Source organism: Falco naumanni, chromosome 7 (assembly GCF_017639655.2).
Source record: "Falco naumanni isolate bFalNau1 chromosome 7, bFalNau1.pat, whole genome shotgun sequence".
NCBI lineage: Eukaryota > Metazoa > Chordata > Aves > Falconiformes > Falconidae > Falco > Falco naumanni.
The window spans coordinates 23,330,530-23,351,312 of record NC_054060.1 but is presented as its reverse complement, the minus strand read 5'-3'; the positions used below and the strand labels follow the sequence as shown (position 1 = coordinate 23,351,312).

General features: G+C 42.5%; 2 protein-coding genes across 15 annotated transcripts in view; one reads left to right on the top strand and one right to left on the bottom strand.

Annotated features, from left to right (window-relative positions):
• NRG4 (neuregulin 4) overlaps window positions 1-14,908 on the top strand; it is a 57,093-nt gene extending 42,185 nt beyond the window's left edge. For 4 of the 14 annotated variants that reach the window (XR_005828859.1, XR_005828858.1, XR_005828854.1 and 1 more), the window contains exons 4-8: window positions 1,261-1,410; window positions 6,182-6,261; window positions 6,356-6,445; window positions 7,827-7,931; window positions 9,440-14,908. Coding sequence is in view for 4 of the 14 variants with exons in the window: in XM_040600513.1 (XP_040456447.1) it covers window positions 1,261-1,410; window positions 6,182-6,261; window positions 6,356-6,375 (250 nt within the window). In the remaining 10 variants the exon portion in view is untranslated. The other 10 variants (XR_005828857.1, XR_005828856.1, XR_005828862.1 and 7 more) reach the window with 10 other exon arrangements.
• FBXO22 (F-box protein 22) lies at window positions 14,759-20,427 on the bottom strand. Its single transcript, XM_040600510.1, has 7 exons — window positions 20,291-20,427; window positions 20,074-20,206; window positions 19,466-19,553; window positions 19,227-19,322; window positions 18,055-18,219; window positions 16,933-17,098; window positions 14,759-15,736 (listed from the first exon to the last, which is right to left on the bottom strand). Exons 1-7 carry the CDS (start codon window positions 20,392-20,394, stop codon window positions 15,307-15,309), a joined length of 1,182 nt encoding a protein of 393 aa, XP_040456444.1. The 5' UTR covers window positions 20,395-20,427; the 3' UTR covers window positions 14,759-15,306.
• Between the last annotated feature and the right edge of the window lie 356 nt (window positions 20,428-20,783).

The following is a 20,783-nucleotide window of genomic DNA, read 5'->3' as shown; positions in this document are numbered from 1 at the left end:
AGACATGGTAGTAATTCTTTGCACAGTAGTTTAGACCAGAAGGTCCATAATCTACAGAAAGTGGTGCTGGGAGTCACATCAAGCATGCATCTTGGTATGTTCACTGTGATCCATTTATCTTATTTAGATACGCTAGACTTCTTTCTTTTTTACCAGTTCCTCCCCACTCCGCCTTCATATCCCTCATCTGAAATTATACTTTGCAGCTGCCAATGGCAGTTGAGAACTTCAAGTATGTTATGGAGTTTAGCCCATTTTTCTCAGCTGGAGCCTGAAATTGCTTATGTCACAGACTATTATGACTTCAGTGCCAGAAATAGCAAGAGGGAGCAAGATCTTTAGTAATACAACTAGAGAGAAGCAAATTTACATGTATAAAAGACACATGCAGAATATAGTTACTGAATAAAGTGCTCTCCGTTTTCTGTAAGGCAGTAAATTCCTTAAGAAAACTTAGCAGAGTAAGTGCAAAGTATACGACAAATGAAGATCAGTTTAGGTTCAACCTATCGATTTTTGACTCAATATGAATTACTAAGCCATTTTATTTATTTTTCATAAAATATCATAACATTTTACCATGGTAAAATACCACATTCAGTTTAAGTCTTTCTTCAGAAGAAATTTTCAGAAGCTCAATACATAAAATTATCATGGTGGGGAAGACTTTTATAGTTCTCTCCAGGAGAGGGTCATTCACCAAGCACATAACATGTTCTGGCATGAATTGTTACACCGCACAAACTACTGCAATTTAAGGTGTACCCTGACTCAATGAATTCCCATTTCCTTGATCTATTTAGCTGACAGTACTAGCCCTTCAAAGGACAGCTAGCAAGTTACATGAAAGGGGGAGAAGAAAGCATGACTGCTCTACGAGAAACAGTGGGGTGACACAGTTAACACTAATGAAGTGGATTTAATTAATTAAATATGCTAGTGGAGGAGACAGATTTAACTGCAAAGTACACCACTGTGAAGTATATTACTAATCCAATGAATATATTCAGAAAATATGGTTTAATATAGAAAAGCAGTATGGATCAGAATGTAAACTAGATGCCCAATGTACCCAATTCCCTTTGTTCCACAAATATGAGGCAATTGGAAATTCCATAATAAGGCTTGCTGTGAAGCAAATATAAATGTTGAATTATGCCATAACAAGTTCACTCCCCACTTAAGACCAAAAGAAGCCTTTGTGCTTTGCATATTAGATGACAAATTACCATGTAATCCCAATAACACTTGGTTTCCCAGGTGTATTGAGAACTACACAGGAGCCCGTTGCGAGGAAGTTTTGCTGCCCAGCATCAAGTCCCAAGCAAAAGGTGACCTGTTCGCAGCTTTCTTGGCTTCACTTCTTCTTCTAGGAGTCCTTGTAATTGGAGCATTCTACTTCCTTTGCAGGTAAAAGTGCTTCAGAGTGCTGAAGCTATTTAATCAAGTAGAAATTTCTTCTGGTAATCATGTACTGATTATTTGAATGTAAAAGTATGTGATGAATTATCCATAAGGTTTGTATGGTTATTCAGCATAATTAATGTGGATGTCTTTAACTTGTTGCTTGTAATAGTTTACTTCCTGGCTTTTAGTTTTCTCAGTGTCTTTTCTAGCTACTACCTATAGTTGTTTTGTAAAAAAATACATGTAGTACACCCATTTCTGAGGGATTTTACAGTCTACCTAGAGATAGTGCTAACATTTTAAAACATTAGTCAACCTTTATGTTGTCCAAAGATTGAGAAGCAGAAGCAAATTACCAAAGTGCTTAAAGATCAGAAACTGGTCCACTGCATTGAATTGGCAGCCAAACCAACTGGTGCCATTAGCTCCCAATTCCTTTACAGCTCCTGGTTTAAAAGAGGAGAATGAAGGAAAGAATACAATTCAAGAATAATCTCAGGTAGATGTTTATTAGCTAACTAACATCTAGAATAAATCAGAGGGCTAACTCATTTATCCAGGATGATCCACGTTTGAGTAGCATGAAAATGTCAGTGCTAGAGAGCAAGTGCTGCAGGTTTGGTTTCAGTTCTTTCAGGCACATTAGGACTGATTGGAAACCCAGAAGCAGTTACTGGGATTAAGTCAACGATTTGATGCTGTACATATATCAGTACACTTACACACCAAACCCAAACAAACTTACTATCTTCACTTACTCGCTGCATTTATGTACACAAGTCAACCTCCTATGTCTCCTCTTGTTTTTAGAGTACAGCACTTTTTGTAAGAGCTCATTTTGTCATACACTGTTAATTTATGCCTTTATGAGGCAACTTACTAGCCCCTGTACTTCTCAGCCATCACAGGATTGCAGCCTCTTCCTCTGCCTCCTATGCTGCATTTCTCCTTGGTTATGATAACCTAAGGTTCTTGCAATTCTGTTCTTTGCTCTCCTGTAATCACAATGCCAAATCAACCTCTCTGATCAGTGCCTTTCAGTGAGCAACCTTTGGAACAGCTGGTCTAGTTTTACCTCAGCTGCTGTCATGGAAACCCATTGAATGCCAGTTTTTCCCGTAGCTGAATATATTTAGAAGAGATGGGAGAGCTTTTGATAAAACAGTTTGTATTAATAAAAAAAACTTGTTGTAAAGGTTACTCCCCACCTTAGTAATTTTATTTAATTAATCTTGTCTTAGCAGTGGAATGCCGCAGCATTTGTTCGCTAACAAACATTTGCAAATTACTATAAAGTTATTAGAACAGAATGCAGCTTTAAATAACTAAAGAAAAATTAATTCAAGTCTCACAGAGGTATGGAGAGTATTTCTTTAGAAGTAAAGCCTGCCTCTGAGAAGAGGAAAAAAGGGCTTCAGAGAGCAGAGAATTCAGAGAGTAAGCTGTTAAAAGATCCTTGTCCTCTTGCATACAGTAAAATTTGGGGAAGACTGGGGACAGTCTGCTGAGTTTTATGGTCAGAGCCTTGCACTGCAAAGTACAGAAGCTTAGACTAACAGCAGTGACAGGTCTGTGCAAGTCTTTCATTAGACAGTTGGAAGATGAACCTCAGCTACTCTCTTTATAGAAGATCGATTTACTCAAGCTTTACCTAACTGGCAGAACACGTAGTAGAGCCTTTTTATTAGAAAATTAACAAGGGCAGCAACTCAGTCTTAACATAGTTGCTCTTGAACCTATCTTACATACCAGGCCAACCTGGGAAATCTCATAAAATCATGATCAACTTCTTTAGTGTAAAGAAAAGAATGTAACTGGCTAAAAATTGAATTGTCTTACCTTTACACTCCAGAGGCTGATGTAGCACTGTCATCTGCTAAAGAACTCATCTATTAAAGAAACTCTTTACATCTAGAAGTCCTTATCTCTTGACTGAAGTGACCAACATATAAGAGGAATCTCAAGTGGATACTTTAATCTACTCCCCTCTTTTCAGCTATATAAACAAGGATTATTGCTAGCAGATATCATTAATATTGCTGTAATTTTTTCCCCCCACAAATCTACCACCTGTATCACATTCTGGAAGTGGAGGGAACTGGGGCTTTTAAGGGTTAGCAGAGAGTTTACATCATCCTTGACTTGCTCATTTGATAGAATATATTACATTTAAAATGTTAAGAAAAATATTGTGCTATGAAATTTCCACTATGACACTGTATTAACCAATATGTTTGATCCAGAATCAGAAAGCAGAGAGCTTTTTCCCCCACACTGTGTGTTAGTAAGCATTTCCGTGGCTCTTCCAGCCGGGGAGTCTAGTGTGGTTTTAGTATAAACAGTAATGCAATCTGAAGAGATGCAGAAGAGGAGATACTAAGCACAATTTAGGATACAGTAATTGAATCCCTAAAATTATACATCACATCTTTTAGAATTTAGAAAATCAGTGCTCTTTTTTTCTTGTCCCTGTCATCACTTTTACCCGCCTTCCAAGTTTTTTTCCTCTCAGGTTGCTTGGGGCAGATTTCAGGACCAGGCATGTGCAAGTGCATTGAATGCTCCCTACAAACAAATCCATTCAGTGTACATTTAGAAAACCAAATCACAAGTAACAGTGAAAGTAACCCATAAAAGAGGGCTGCATAGGAAAAGCTCTGGGTGAACAGTGGGAGAATTCTCCTTTTATATTTAGCTGAGTCATTAAATTTTTATCAGCCGAGGATTTGTTTTTTCCAGTCTGCCAACAATCTGCTGTTAGGCTGATTTCATGCTGTATTTGATTGACTAGGATTCATCAAGATGGTATGGTTTGGGAAAGCAAACCTACAATGAGAAAGAGAGGAAATCAGAGATAATGAAGAAACAGTATTTCAAATGGCTAGAGGGTGACAGTGATGATAAGTAGAACACAAAAGAGGAAAAGAACTGAAGGTTTAAGTGAAAGGAACAGCAGAGAATGGAGGGAAATAAGAGGGAGTGATCAAGGACTGGTGATGAAAAAAGGCGTCTTAAAACTGGAAAAGATAAACAGTAGTCTCATTTGCTGGAACCTGCTGCAGGAAAGGCTACTATAGAGTCTCAGATTGACAGAATATAATTACTCGGATAGTAAAATGAGTAGCTTTAATTTACTTTCTGAAAAAACAATGAGGGATGTTTTTGAAAAGAAAAAAATATGCTTTTGTGTCTCCTCAAAGGTGAGTCCTATAAACCAACTTTATATCATATTGTAGAAATTCGTAAGAACAGTACTGTCCACACCCAAAATTAATGTGAAAACCAGTTCAGTACGTTAGCTTCCTATGTTACTTTATCAAGTTTTCTCCAGGACTGTGTTGTTTCACAGGCAATAAATGTTGCTTCTCTGTCAAAGGGGGAATCCTGATCTTTAAAGAGCATGCTCAGTTCAGTTTGCTACCTTCCTGTAAAAGCTCAGCACACAAAACTGTTGCTATTTCTAACTATTGGGATTCACTAGAAGATACGGCATCAGGCCAGCAATTGTATTTTAGCTAATACTAATAAAGATAGTAAAATACTTACATTATGAATGTAAAACTTACCCATATATATATATATATATATGTTGTTGTTTTGGGTTTTTTTAAATCAGAACTGGTTTTTTGAGAGCGATTTGCTATTTAACACCAAAAAAACCATCCTGGATTGGAGTAGGCTTCTGTGCAGCTAATAGGCCCAGGAGCTGCATATCCTGTTAGTAGAGCAGAGAGTTTGGAGGTAGAGAAAATCCAGATCTAGCCGCTCTCTGTCTTGACACAAGCACACGTACACACCCTGCCAACAAATGGTACCGATAAAGCCTATCACTTTGACCTGGGGAAAACAGGGAAGTATGCAAAAATCCTTGCTATTTCGTTTTTACTAAGGCATATACTGAATACGCCATAACAAATGGCATATTTTGCTGTAAGCAATTCACCTATCAGTACAGGTTCATCTGGCCTTCTTTCTCTAGAAACATATTGCACAAGGGTTACTGGAAGAATAAGGTAGCTGATCAGTATAGAATCCACATAAGCCAGCTTTTATTTAGAAACAGTAGAGGCCTGAATGCCACACACACAGCTTAGAGGAATAGAGAAAATCCTAGGGAAAACTAAAATAAACCTGCAGTTCCTTTCTGTACTTTATTATAAGTCCATGTTGAAATGCCAAACTAGGTAAAGTGCGTATTGATGAACAGGAACTCAGCCAGCCAAAACAACAGGGTCTAGGAATAAAGCCATTGAAGCCGTCCAAGATGACAGACTTTGTGGAGGAGTTGTATCACCGCAGGACACAAACTGGACAGAAAGGAGAACAGCTCATGACTCGTCTCAAGAGATTACTATTAAAAGAAAGCGAAAAAGAAAGCAAGAGATCAGATCTGCTTAAACAGATCTGTTTCTCCTCAAGAAGGTGTGGAAAATATCACATTATTGATATTTCACTTCCAAATGCTGAGAGTTAATGAAAAATTAAATCATTTTGTGATAGCTACTAATTGCTTAAAGACTGGAGAAATCAAACGGGAACATTAGCTTTAGGGAAGAAGTCATGTAGTTCCGAGTGCTGATCTCTTTCTTATCCCTTGAATAAGTGCTTGTCAAAAATGTTCAGTGTTAGAAAGTAATTGCTGAAGATCCATGTCACTTTTTGCAGTGAAGCATCGTTCAATTAATGTATGTCTTCTCTGATAACTTTTTTCACTCTGAGTGTGGGATTTTTTTTTTTCCTCCCTGTTGTCTGTGGTTTTGTTTCTTATGGTCAGGAAAGCTTCAATTCCAAGGACAAGTTCTTCGGAGTGTGGTGCCAGCCTGGTTGAGACTACAAGCAGCAATGGCTGCAACAGTGAGTACCTTGAAGTTAAATGACTGGACTCCATACAGAAGGCAGGGGAGGAAGCTTTCTTTAATTAAAAGCATATGTTTTGTTTACTTTTCAGAAATAATAACAGAGCATTAGAGTGGAAGAATGGTGGGAAAAGAACATGCAGAGCAACACTAAGAATACAACAGCTGTAAAGGATGATGCGGTAAGCAAGACGAGAAGAAAGTAGTCTGAAATAGGAAGCGTACTGATGTCTTGGAGAAGACTGCAACTAAGACATAAACAGTTGCACTTACTAGAGTTTCTATGTATTTTTAAAGGCATATCAAATTATACAGAAATCACTACAATCAGTATAATTTGTTTAAATTTTTTGAGATTTTTCATGACAAGTTACTGTTTTCAGTAATGCACAGGTAGAAGCATGAGATAATTTGGGGGTTTACTACATGGGAAATATGAAAGAATCTTTTTTTTCTTTCACTGCAGAGAATATGAGATAATCATAGGGGTTTTAGTGTGAGGTAATACTATGCGTTTTTCGCAGGATTGTCCTTTTTCACGAGATTACCCCCGAGGAGCTGAGGACTGTCTTGGCTCTGTAGTTTCAAAATTTATACCTGTGATACATGTCCAGAATTGTCTTGTTTCAGATACACTTACCAGATGGGGGTGGGGGGTGGGTGGGGGGTGGGGAAGTACCTTTCTCCAGCTAATACTGACTCTTCTTTCTTTTCTTCTTTTTTTTTTAATAGTAAGAAAACATAAAATGAGGAAATGAGGTACCACTGCTAGTATATTATTAGCCAGCTTCCTGACACAATATTTTAATTCAAATTAAAAGAAAATATTAAGAAAAGAGATTGGTAATGGTTAAAAGAAGTTTACTAGGCAGAGTATTTACCTTTTGTTCAGTATACGTCCCTAATATTAAGCAAGACACTTTCCTTGATGGTTTTATTTTGTCTTGCTTCCTTCTGAAAATCTCGCTGCTGAGGGAGATTTAAACCTTACTTTACATTTTCCAGTTGATATTTCAGATACTAGAATTCAGGAATTTTATTCATCAGGTCCATTCTTGACACAAAATATTATCCAGACAGGGGTCTTGGCTGAACAAGTCCTTCCCTCTCTAAAAATGTATTTGTTTTATTCACGTAACCATTTGTTAATCACACCAGTATATTATATATCACTGTCTGGTTCCTCACAGGATTCTCTTTCTCAGATGAAGACAGACCAAATGACACGGTCCATCTCTCTTTCTGCCTTGACAACAGAAAGAGACTGTCCGGTTAGTCAGAGGCATAGAAAATGTGAACTGAACCATTCTCTTTTCAACTCATTCCTAGCACTGGAGGTTGAAACCAGCAAAAATCAGACACGTTTCCATAATGGCACATCACCTAGCAGCTCATTATATGGGATTTATAAGGTTGTATTGAAGAGAAAATTAATTGAGAAAACTTCAGTAATTGCAAAGGGAGAAAATGCAGAATACAGATTTCCTATCTCTGAAATAAACAATCTGGACATGTATAAAAATACAGGTGCAAAGAAAATGTTGAATAACCTTCTGTTTCTAGGGTGTCTACTCCATGCTGTAGTGTCAGAAAACATAGCGTGTATTTTCTATCAACGTAGACAAAATTACCACAAGACAGAGGAGACATGCTGTTACAGTGTGTAAGGTAAGAAGTCAAAGGGAAAACCATATTGTAATAACTTGTAGAAAACAAAACAGAAAAATACATTACCTTCTGAGAACTCATGACAGAGAGGTTAAAATCCAAGTTAACACTCAGCATCTAAATGGAGAATCTGAGGGCACCAAGTCAAGTAGAGGACCTGATCCAGAGATTAAGTTATATGAAGCACTGAAAGATCACTTTCTCCCCAAATTAACTGATCTGTTATATTATTTTCTGGACTTCAAACCTTTAGCAGGTACTCCGAAGGAAGCTGATAATACTGTTTTAAAGGCTGGGAAACATAAGAGTGATTTTTCATCACAGAAGGACATGCCACTGCTAAATAGAGAGCTTAGGAGATCTATGGCAGCACTGACAGCTACACTGGAATCAGTATTACCTCAAGTACTTTGCACAGCCTTGGTGGAAATTAGTCAGAGACAACTGCTGTTTGGTAACTTCCATATGTTACTGCTCATGAGACATTCAGACTTAATGAAGTTTGGTATACTGTTTTCGTTGAAGAAGGAAAAGGCTTGTGGTTACCTTAAGTGGAAATTCTGGAAGGAAATATTAATAGAAGATGTAAGAGATAAATGGACTGAAGTTGTAGTCTATAAACTCTTAGAACCCTCTCAGCTTCCTAGACAGACATAGCAGAGTTACTCACTGTTACCAATCTTGTTTGCGTTATTTGGGAAACAAGTTGTACAAAATGTGAGGACGAATAAACTAAAACCATGTTTAAATGCAAACAAGTTGATTTATGAAACAGTGTTATCTTTGAAGGAAGTCCTATTAGTGATTCAGACTGCTTCACACCCATTGCATCTGAGAACATTTCAGCTTCTAAAATTAATTCTTTCAGTTCACAAGCTTTGTGAATATGATGTTCAGGTCAAAATGAGATCAAGCTACAAATTCATGTTAAGGTGGTCGAAAGCCACAGAAACTACAGGGTAGCCAACATTACATATAATTTAATAAAATACTACAAGACTCCCTAGCAATACTTGCTTACATAACTAAGCAAGTAGTCCTGTGAGCAATAAAGCTAAGGAAACACCAGTTCCAGTGGATCAGTTCATGTGGTTGGAGTCACTGGAGTACAAAAACAGTGTTAGGTGTATATGCAGGGATGAGTAATAAGGTTTCTCTTCCCTGCTTGACTCCTGACTTCATGAAACGCAAGATCTCATGTCTTTAAAATTACCTCTCCACCAGTTGAAAGGTTATGGAGGGAAGAACAGCGGAAAAGACCAGTTTCCTAGGAACCTCCACTAATATGATTACACAACATTTTATTAATAGTCTTACGGCAAAAATTCTTTTATACCTGAGGATCATGTTTTCCCTCCAGAATCTTGTAGTAATGGTCTCTTCATAATGTTTTGCAAAACCCTTTTGATTACTTGCAGAATGAAATGCCAGCCATTAGCAGGAAATCTCTTTATAGACCTAAGTAAGAATTTGCTTATGTTACTGAGTATGCAATTTTTTTTCATTAGTAGCCCAAACACTGGGGCAAAGTAAAATGAAAGAAGAAGGAATGGCTCTCCAAAGAAAACAAGAGGATTTCTCTGTGCTGCATAGTCTTTTGATTTATATTGTTAAATATTAAGCGGGAAGACCAACAGGAAGTCCGTTTGATACCACTTCCCATTTTAAAGGTACCTTCGATGTTGTGTGACCCCTTCACAATTTACTGCACTCAAAAAAAAAAAAATTTTCCTTCTGGCCCTGCATCTTTGAAGAGCAGTAGAGAGGTTCTGGTAGTATGATTCAGTTATTTGAAAATGGAAAGCAGAGGAGAAATGAAGGAGAGAACTTACCACAACAGAAACGGTGTCTGTGCCACTGCTGTCTGTTGTGAGCGTTCTGACTAGGAGCTACCAAACTGACCCGAGTCCAGGCAGAAAGGGAAAGCTGTGAGCTTACCTGAAAGGGGAAATTCCTGCTGCGTGTTCAGCTGTTCCTGTATCAGGACATACTTGCCCAGAAAGGGATGCTCAGGGACAGGGAGAGCTTTAGCCAGAGGTGGTTATGGACTTAACATCAGACAGCCAACTTTTCTACATTAAAAAATGAAACAACTCAACCCAACCCACTCAATTATGTTCCTTTGGCATTTAGCACCCTTTCAGATTTAAAGGACATAAAGCTATCTCCAGTAAAAACTGAAAAGACTGTGGATTAGTTTGGGTAAGAGTTTTTACTTGTACTATGACCATATTCAGACCCAGGGATACTAATGAAGACATACCTGTTCAAGTTTGAAAAAAAACCCTAGAACTAAATTGTGTTATGATTCTCTGGCGATGTTGTTTAGATTACCAGGATGTGTATGTTCACTGTACCTCTCTCAGTTATAATGCCTTTTGTTGACATCTATATACTTAAATGAAGAGATGGAATATTCCTGTATCTCAGATTATATGGAATAACCAGAAGAATCCAGACATAAATTATTTGGTTTTTGTGGTTGAGATCAGTGGAAAAGGCTTTTTTCAAGAAAGTACTGCAGTATTTCCTGCACTTTGGAGGAAAATGAGCAAAGAAAAAAACAAAAACAAACCCAAAAACTTCTTCATTATTGTGTGTAACTGTCTGCTTGTGTTTACCCAAAGCCTGTTCTTGCTTTTCTTCCAATTGTAACCTGTTCAACATAATCTGCATGTAATGTCAGATCAGTTTCTTGATAGCACAGTACCAAATACAAGTTTTGTGAAATACCCATAGGCAGGTTGCCACTCAGTTCCATGTTTGGGACTGATACTCCACAAAACCTTTCGCAAGGAATTATTTCTGTAGCTAGCTAAGTGCGTGTAAACAGAACCTGCGGCTGTAGAACCTGAAATGGCAGGAAGATACTGCTGTTTTCATGCCCCAAATTGCAACTACAACCAACCTCTAACACTTCCAAAAGCACCTGTATGTCTGTTTGTGTAAGATTTGAACCTTCTTTTTCAGTGTACGTTGAAAGAGACTGTTTTCAAATTATCCTCTCCATGTATTTTACATAGAACTTTTGAACAGGGAAATGATGGGCTCTAAAAATGTAGCTGAGCACCCACTGGTGGCATTTTTTAACAGGGCTCTCTAGTTTGAATCTATGCTCTCCATCACAGAATTTGCTGCTGTTTCAAACTATTCAGTCATTTTCACCGGTTCTGGAGATTCTAGGAGAGTTCCTGTTTTGAGGGGATTAGTGTTTGCTCTTACTGCTGCCATGCTGGCAACTTAGCTAAGACAAGCTTACGTTAAAAAAGCTGTTTCTAACTCTTATAGCTGTGAAAACTATCTCAGAAAAGGTGACATGACTGCCACTGATTCAATGACATGAATCACTCTAAAACATTTATTTTGAGAAGTTTGTGCTACCTGCTAATCTCAGTGAGGATCTGTGAAATGTCATGATGACAAATTATACGTTGCTTTTTAAAAGCACTTGGAAGCACAAATCCCACTGATTTAGGAATAAAGTTTTTGCTCCTAAATTATCAAAGCACTTGAAAAAAATTCCAATTAGCTATTTCTCTGCTAATAATTCTAACGTAAGTATCTGGGTAATATTTCCAAATAATCCAAACCTATCTTATGCATCTCCTTTGGAACAAAAGGTCTGTAGTTTTTTGCTGTAGCTATATGTTGTCTGTTTAGGAAAATACCCTCATTATGTCTCGTTATGAAGTGCTGGTGGGCACAGAATAATCAGTACAAGGGTCCCACAGTGTTTGAAGTCGTATTTGTTTGACCCAAAACTGGGGTACAGGACCAAGGCACACCCCGCCACCACCAGGACTTAGCACAATTTACCTTGCTGCATACCTTTGAGCCTGTAGTTGCAAGAGACGCATTCCTAGAGAGAACTTGGGGCTAATGCGGGGCCCTTCCAAACCAGCCTCTTCTGGAGCCTGTCCCTGGCTGAGAAACAGCTTGGGAACAGGAAAAAATTCAAGTAAGAAATTTGATAATTAAGAGTCTTAACGTTTATCTTGCCTGCTTTTGTGTGCACAAAATACAACAGCTGTATTAAGATGGAATGTATTTTAGAGATCTACCTCAGACTCATAACAGTGTAAAAAAAAAAATTTCTTCCCCACAATATAATAATGAAAAATAATTACATGGTGGGGAAATAATCATTTTCTTAATATTTGCAGAGTGCTCAGAAATTACAAAAGACCCTAGAGAACGCCATTTAAATGTACATGTTTACTGTCTTTGTAACTTAACTATATAAACTTCCAGACCTCAAACGTTACTTTCCTGTATCATTCCATTGAGTAAAAAAGAAGTAGGCATCTGAATGGCAAGTGTTTTTTTAAATTGTTCTCTCATTTGGCCACAGTAGGGGTTCAGAAAAATGAGGCTAATACCAAACTTAGTGTCTTATATGAAAGCTAATGAGCACCACTACAGAGCTGCTTCTCTGAAAGAGAAACACAAATAAGTAAACTCAACAGGAGCAATCTGGCTCTTTGTCCTCTCACTTTCTTACAACTGCATGTTACAGAAACATCCTGTAATGAGAGGGATTTTGGGTCAGTAATTTTAATATAAAAATTACAGTAATAATTTAATGTTTGGGAATTGCTGGTTTGGTCATGCAAGTATGAGCTCACACATCACACTGCTTGCCTATTTTTTGTACTTCTAAAACTTACAGTTCACTTAATTGCACGATGCATTAAGAACGAATGTGCAACGGAACATTATTCATATTCAAAACATAAGAAAAAAAGAATGTCTTTTACCTTTTGTCAGCAAAACCATCACTTCTCCCTGCAGGTCTTGTGACTTTGAAAGTTTTTTTTTCTTAACAAAAGCAAAATCCAGTTGTGGTCACTTAGGGATTATAGTCTCTTGCTGGAAATGTATCACCATCAGCACTGCAGATTAATTATCTTCAGAGCAGTCCTGCTATTCACGTTTGCCCCAGTTGCTGAATATTCATTTAACTTTGCCTACTTTAAAGCTTCATGGTTGTTTTTTGAGTGACAGCTATATATTGCACTGCAAAACCGTCCATCAATTAAGAATGAGCCCTGCCTTTTGGTACATGCACTGTTAAAGCAAATACATTTTGATTTCACTTAGGAGTTGTCGTGGTTGAAGAGCAAATGGCAGTGTGGGGGCAAGATGAATTTGGATAGCAAAACTTTAATCACAGAGGTTGCACTGTTATCAATTGCACTACTTCCCTGTTGCCTGGAAGTCTAGGAGAGGCAGTGTAGCGATGCAGCCCATGGTTCTGGGCTCACCGGGCTCATCCCCACTCCCCGAGGCTGGAGAGATGCTGCTGGACTCTGTTGCAGGCTCTTGGGAGCTCCCCCCACAGATCCTTTCAGTACTGTGCTTACCCCTTAAGTGCCCTCCGCCACTCGCTGCCGATCAGCCTTTCCAAACCGCGCCTGCCTTCCCTGTTCCGCTGCGCCCACACTGGAGCTTGCCGCCTGCTGCTTTGGACACTTCTGGGTGCGTTCGCGGTGTTGCTCAGGATGCACGGCTGATCTACTTTTAACGCTTGGACATCATCATCTCAAAGGACTTTTTCAACCAAAATGATTCTATGATTTACTTCTATAGCAAAAAGTTAGTTAAAAGATCACAGGCTTATGGTATAGTGATGCTGACTAGCCCTAACTCATGGCAACAGCTACAGGGATCCTGTCCAGTTACAGAAGTGAAACATTTTCTTTGCCTCCTGTTAAACATGCAGCTTATGCAGACAGAAAGGGCCAAACGTGACATTCAGGTTCTGCTGAAAAAACCAGGCATACGCCTCCCATGAGACTTCTCTTAAAATTCAGGCATACTCCATTTCCTTCTAAATACAGTAACTACACATTTTCCAGCTTACACCCACACTTACTAATCTACCCCTAGGTGGCCACTGGGAGTTCACAGCTCATCCTCTGCCTTCTAACTAAAACAAACCAAAAAAAAAAAAACCCAACAAAACCCCATCAACACAGCCACCAGCGAGGCTGTCTGTGCTCAGTGCCCACGGATACCAACGGCTAACTCAGCACACACATGCCTCTACCCCAGCTCGTCAGGCCAAATTCAGGAAAAGTTTTTACTAGACATGGGTAGAAGATTGCCCAATGTACTCTTGGTTGGCACATTTAAAGAAAAATATCGTTACTTTGTTGTACAACATACAACCAAGTATTTTGGGTTTACTACACTGAAAACGGGCCAGCTGCCTGATTTGGCATTTAAAAGCATGATGAAATGGTGCAAAATTAATCTTACTTTCTTGTCATTCTATTATTAAGTGAAAATAAAAGGGAGGAAAGAATTTAAAAGGCCGCAAATGTATTAATTAGCTGTACTGAGGCTGCTGAATTTACTTACTTGAACCTTGCAATACTGCATTCCAGCTGCAGCAGTCAAAGCAGGCGACTGATGTAGAAGCATGGGAAAAACATGCAAAAGCACAGATCTTGTTTAAAGGCCCTACATAAACAGGAAATAGTCAGATCTTGTGTGCCTCACAATTTCAAATGATAAAGCAAAAATGTTTTAAAGGAACTTAAAGATACCAGGTAGTCTTCATTTTTAGCACTCTGGATTTAAGTGTTTATAATAGAGAGCATCATGCTACAAGAGAGCCAAAGGAGGCAACCAGTACATTTTGATTGGGTAAACTTAAATACACAAAGACTGAAATTGCTGGTACGCACAAAGCATCAAATATTATTCTAAACCCGATATTTAAGACAACTGAAATTCAATTCAAGGTGGTGAGACAAGTTGAGCTTGTAACTGGACATCTCTTCAGGTCAGAGATTTTTCTCCAAGAATAGAAGGCAAGGTACTTTTATGTATTTTCATCTTTATTTAATGAGCACTCTGTTAATTCTCTCTGAAGATTTTCATTCATTTTATCTACTAAAACTATTCAGTTTTGTAAATAGGACTCTGGGCAGGTTGTGCATCTCTCTTGAAATAAAATCCAGGAAATGGTGGATTTTATGCATCAGCTATTTCAGTATGCAGCCATAGTTTTTCTGGACCCTTTTTACATACATAAATAGAGCACATCCAGGTACCGTGTCTTTCTGCGTGTTGGTATTTGGACTCCAACTGCTATCTGTGCAAACTGTTCTCATTTTGGAAGAAACAGGCTTTCTTCGACTCCAGAATTCCATCAAACTTCATTTACCTGCAATTCTGAGCTGTACAGGGGATTACACAAAATGCAAAGCTTTCTCGCAGCTATTATAATAAACCTATTCCAACTACAAGATTTGATACAAAATGATGTTTATGTTTTGGAAGGGGTTTTGATTGCAAGATGTCCACCCTTCCAGACTTCTCTGCTTTCTGGAATGAAACAAACAGCTCACTGAAGCATTAAAAACATTTACGCTTGGTTTGCTTTAGTTGAACCAAGATGAATAAGGGTCATAACAGTAGTGTAACCATGCAGCAGGTCATCCTTTATGTCATTACATTCTCTTAATACGAAATTCCCAGTAACTATTCGATCACATCCTATTTCCCCATGTCCAAAAAAGCCAAAGAGGGGAACGTTTGGAAAAAACTTCCTGAAGGCATCCGCTTCCATATTCCTTTTGGTTTTATAATGCCGATATCCTCTGCCAACACAGGCAAACATGAAGCCAATGGTGTTACACTCCGGGATGTTTGCTGCTTTGAGACGCTGCATGGCGGCTTCTGCTGTCCTCTCATCGGCTACGTCCTGGTCTAACAGGACAGTGGCACTCTGGATCTGGGGCCCACTGAAAGCCAGCCCGACCACACCACAGGCATCGCCGGGCTGCGCGTTGCTACTGAAAGGCAACAGGCACTGAGTTAGAGAACGCTCCAGGGGCGCTGCTTCTGACCCCAAAACACTTCTGCTGTGGCAGAAGTCGGTTTCGAAGCAGACCAACACATCAGTCATCCTGAAAGCCTCCCACAGTTCAAAACCAAACCAACACCTTCAACTCTTAGCACCTTTTTTTTCTTTTTTTTAGCAACCTTTCACAAGGGAAAACTTTCACATCTGTTACCAGGGATTAAGCATAAACCTACCTCTCAAATACATGGAAAAGTTGGCGGTTTGTGTACATCACAGCTCTGTAATTCCAACTGAACTACTAGTTAAACCAAAGAAACTGCATTTGTGTATCAAAGCAGGGCAGCAGTCAGTAACAGCTGAAGATTCACGTTGCTTTAGGTCTCCTTGGGTGGCCAGGACACGTTGGTTTCAGTAGTTACCTCCTTATGCTTTATTACCAGCATGTTAATAGATAAGGTCAGCTCCTTATCTGGAGCAATGGTGCAGCTGCCATAAATCAGGTGCAAGAAAAAAAGTGATGTTACTGTGGAGTCCAGACCTACGCTGCCATGAGAGGAGCCCGTGGCAATGTCCGCCCTGCACTCCCCAGCACAGGACGCATCAGGGGGCACCTCGGGCTCTCCCTGCACGGCAGAGCAGCTGGTGCAAGCAGGGCCCGAGCCTGCCCTGCAGGGATCCCAGCAGAGGGAAGGGCTGGTTAAGCTGGATGAGATCTAGCGCAGTCCTCCGAGTGCCGAGCCCCTCAGCAGCAGCAGCACACCAGGTGTGCTCCTGGGCACGGTCCTGTTCACAGAGCAGCAGCTGAACATGCAACGTGAACCAAGCCAAGGCTGATCGAGAAACAGAACCTTCACATTAAATGGTCTCTGTCACAACGAGTGATAATTTATCAGCAAGGCAGAGAATAAACATAGACTACAATAAACACACATGGGGTATCTCCTTCGGAGTGAGTTCCTCCTAGCCAAGTTTCCAGAACCAAATTTGTAACAGTCAAACAAAGCTTCCAGCTTTTCTAGCTAAATCACAGTGCACCAGTTGTGCTTTACTGTCTTAAAACAAAAAAAATTATCATTTTACTACTGTTAAAGGGCACTCATGTGACTTAACTAAAAGGCGATGACTTTTGCAGCATTTCTCCCATTTTACATCTTCTTTACAATTTACCCTGAAAAAGATACTTACGTCTCAGAGGTAAGTGATGTAAAGCTCTCCACTTGTCCCCCAGCCAGGATGATACTTTTCTCATTCAAGGGATTGACTATTTGATGAAGAAATCGAGTAGCTCCAGACTTCCAGGAGTTGTAGCCAAACAGAAGAACCACCCGGAGATCCGGGTTATTCTTCAGACCTACAAACAAAACCACAAACACCAACCCTCTCATTTTTAAATCCTGACCCCTGAAGCCCTGCCATCCCAGTCTCTCCTCAAACCATACACCACACCTTCAGTCACGGCTTTCTGTTGCTGCCGCTGGCAAAACCAAGACACAAGCTGCCCAGGCACTCAGGAGCTGAGCTGCATTCCCCACGTAACGGAGAATTTCTGAGAAGACCCTAGCAAGGAAGACAACTGCATCTGCTTCCTCCAGCTTTCCACTCCTTTAGCAGAGCACCCGAGTTCTACCACAGCCTCTGAAGGCACAGCAGCTAAGTTTTACTTGGCAGCCCTAACCATCCTTTTACAGATAAGAACCAAGCGTTATTCAAGAACCACAATGTGGTGAATAGCTTTACCTGAAAATTAAATGACATCAGCTAGTGGCTTATCCCGAGGTAGAAACTCTCATTATATCACCCTTCATAAATGACCTACCCTGCTGAGGGCACAATGTCAGGAATGCAAACTGTATTTATGGAAATATGCCATCTTTTGTTCTGCCTTTCCTTGCCAGACCACCTGACTCAGGATCTAAATGCAAAGTTATTTTGGAGAACAAGAGAAGCAGCCCCTCCCCACCTGTTTCTAAACCATAGCGAAAGGAATCATTCCCAATGGCACAGATGCATTTATCACAATTTTTAACCAATGACTGACTGCTCAAAACCTAACAAACTGTTCCCTGTGAACAGCTCCGTGTCAAACCTGAGGTAATCTGAGATGGGAACTCAAGATAACCTTAATACTCCAGAGAACGAGAAGAACGGAGATGCGTAAGTACCAGCCGCAGCCCTAGAGCCCCAGCGGGCCCCGGGAATGGAATTTGTGCAGAAGCTGCTGGTTCCACACGTAACTCCGCACTGGCACCTAAAAGGGCACCACAACACTTCACAAAAGCCCAAATAAAGGGGAGAACAAGGACATACCTGCTTCCGCAAATTTACTTTCATCAAAGACCCTGTTCTTCAAGTCTTTAGAAAAATGGAAGGTATGAATTTTCACCCCATCAATTTTGGGAAACAACAGAGCAAAACCAGCTTCGCCCTCTTCAATTTCTTGAGGCTGATTACTGCTTGAACCCATAGGGGTAACTACAAAAATACAAAACCAGACAACTTACATTCAGTGATTCCAATACTTCTGTCTACACCATTAACACAGATTAAAAGAAGCAGAACATCTTAGGTGATGTAAAATGTGACAGCTCATTTCCATAACAACGTATCTAACAGACAGCTGGTGTGACATTTTTGTTGATGTTTTGTAAGGGCGAAGCATGTAGGAGTCCTGGCCACCGATCAAGCTGCAGTCACTTTGGACAAGGAGTCGCGGGTACATCTGGACATTCTCTCCCCAGCCACAGCAAATGTAAAACGGCTGGAGAACAAGCCCTGTGCCATACAGCTGTCTCAAGCCTTGCTGCCAACTTCTGCAGGCAGGCAAACACACTCACGTTTTCAAGATGTTAAGCAAGCGTGTGATGACAATATAAAGCAAACTGACAGAAACATTGGGAGCACATCATTGAATCATGCTAGCGACGATGATGCTTAGGCTGCAGGAAGAGAATCTGAGGCAAGAAATTAGGAAAAAAACTTTATAATGATAAAAAAAGTGAAGCACTAGAAAAACACTGCTGAGGGAGACTGAATTTTCCACAGTTGCTGTGTATGCCTCCTGCTAGACCATAACAAAGAGGTACATACCGAGGCCGTCCCATGTAAGTAGTCACAATGTGACTCTGAAAAATACATATAAAGCCAAAACCCATTCAATAATTACATTGAAGTGCCAGGAAAACCTGCAATGAGCTGCCTGCTCAATTAAATCAACCCTTATAATCATAACTGCATCACTTGAAGCAAGAACTTAAGGTCACTCGACTTATCAGCGACACTGTGAACTCCTTAAAACCGAAGCTAAGGCTGAGCAAGGTGGGAGCAGGCCAGGGCGGTCACTGCAAGAGCTCTCCTGCTGCTCTGCCAGACGACGCTTTGAAAAATGGGTGAAGTTGCGATAAACTGGCACTGGAGCAGCTGTGCGATACGCCGGACACCTTCAAGCCGATACCTCACAGACTCACGTGTTTTCCTCCTACCTACAATCCCTGGGGTGACCAGTCCAAGAACCTGACATCGCTTTGGCAACAATTTTTCAAGTGCGGTTGCTGTTTCTTTACTGTTTCTCTTCCTGGCTGTTACAAAAAGAAGAAAAAAGAAAAAGGAGAAAGAAGTAAGAGCAGCGCCGGAACCTGCCCTGCGACCCAGCCTGGCCCATCCAGCTCCCCCGCCGCGCCACAGAGCGGCTGCCCCGCGGGGCTGCGGCACCCGGCCCTACCTTTCTTCTGCTCATGGCATTCCTCGTGTCCGCTGAACGTCTCTGCGTCTGCCACGTACAGCACCGTGTGTGGCAGCACCTGCACCTTCTGCGGGGGCGGGGGAGAAGGCCTGCTGCCCCACCCCACCCCCTGCCCCGCCCCCCACCCCACCCTGCCTGCTGCCCCGCCCCACCCCCTGCCCCGCCCCCCACCCCACCCTGCCTGCTGCCCCACCCCCTGCCCCGCCCCCACCCCACCCTGCCTGCTGCCCTGCCCGCTGCCCTGCCCCACCCCCTGCCCCGCCCTGCCTGCTGCCCTGCCCACTGCCCCACCTTGCACCCTGCCCCGCCCCTGCCCCACCCTGCCCCACCCACTACCCCACCCTGCCCACTGCCCCACCCTCTGCCCCACCCTGTCTGCTACCCTACCCACTGCCCCACCTCGCCCCCTGCCCGCCTGCTGCCCCACCCGCTGCCCCGCCCATCCCCAGCCCCTCCCCTGCTCCACCATGTCTCTATCCTGCTCTGCCTGCTGCCCCGCCCCGCCCCTGCCCCGCCCCGCCCGCTGACTCGCCCCACCCCCTCGCCGCACCCCGCCCGCCGCGTCGCGAGTCCCCGCGCGCCCCCACCTCCAGCTCGCGGGCCAGCGCGCGCACCAGCGCGTGGCTCTCGGCGGGGCCCGGCTCCAGCGCCGACACCCAGGCGACGCGCTGCCTCGCCCGCAGGGCCCGCCGGGCGCACTCCCTCCATAGCCGGCTTACGCTGCAACGCACCGCGCACACGCCGCGTCGGCGGGGCCGCCCCGGCAGCGGCCCCGGCCCGCCCCCCCGCGGCCCCGCCGCTTACCAGGCGGCGCGCAGCAGCGCCTTGGTGGGCAGGAAGCCGAGGACGCGCTCCACCACCTCGGCCAGGTTGCCCAGGACGAAGCCGCCCTTGGCTGCGGCCTCCATGGCGCCGCCCCCTTCCCGCCGCGGCGTCACCCGCGCGCCGGCGCTCCCGCCGCGGACTTCCGGCCGCGCGGGGGCGGGGCGGCAACAGCCGCGGTAGCGCCACCCGGCGGCGGGGAGGACCCTGCTCGCGCCCGCCCGCCCGCCCGCCCCAGCACGGACACAGCGCACTGTGAAAAGGGCTTTTATTCATCAACTTGATGCAAGTTTACAGAGCAGCGTACATCGCGCCCGGCTGCGCCGCCAGCCCCAGGCGCGGGGGGGCCCGGCCGCCGCCGCCCGCCCCGGCCCGGCCCCGGGAGCGCGCAGCCAGCCCCGCCGCCGGCCCCGCACAGCGCCCGGGGGTCCCGCAGCGCCGCGCCCCGCTCCCCGCCGCTTCTATATAAAACTGT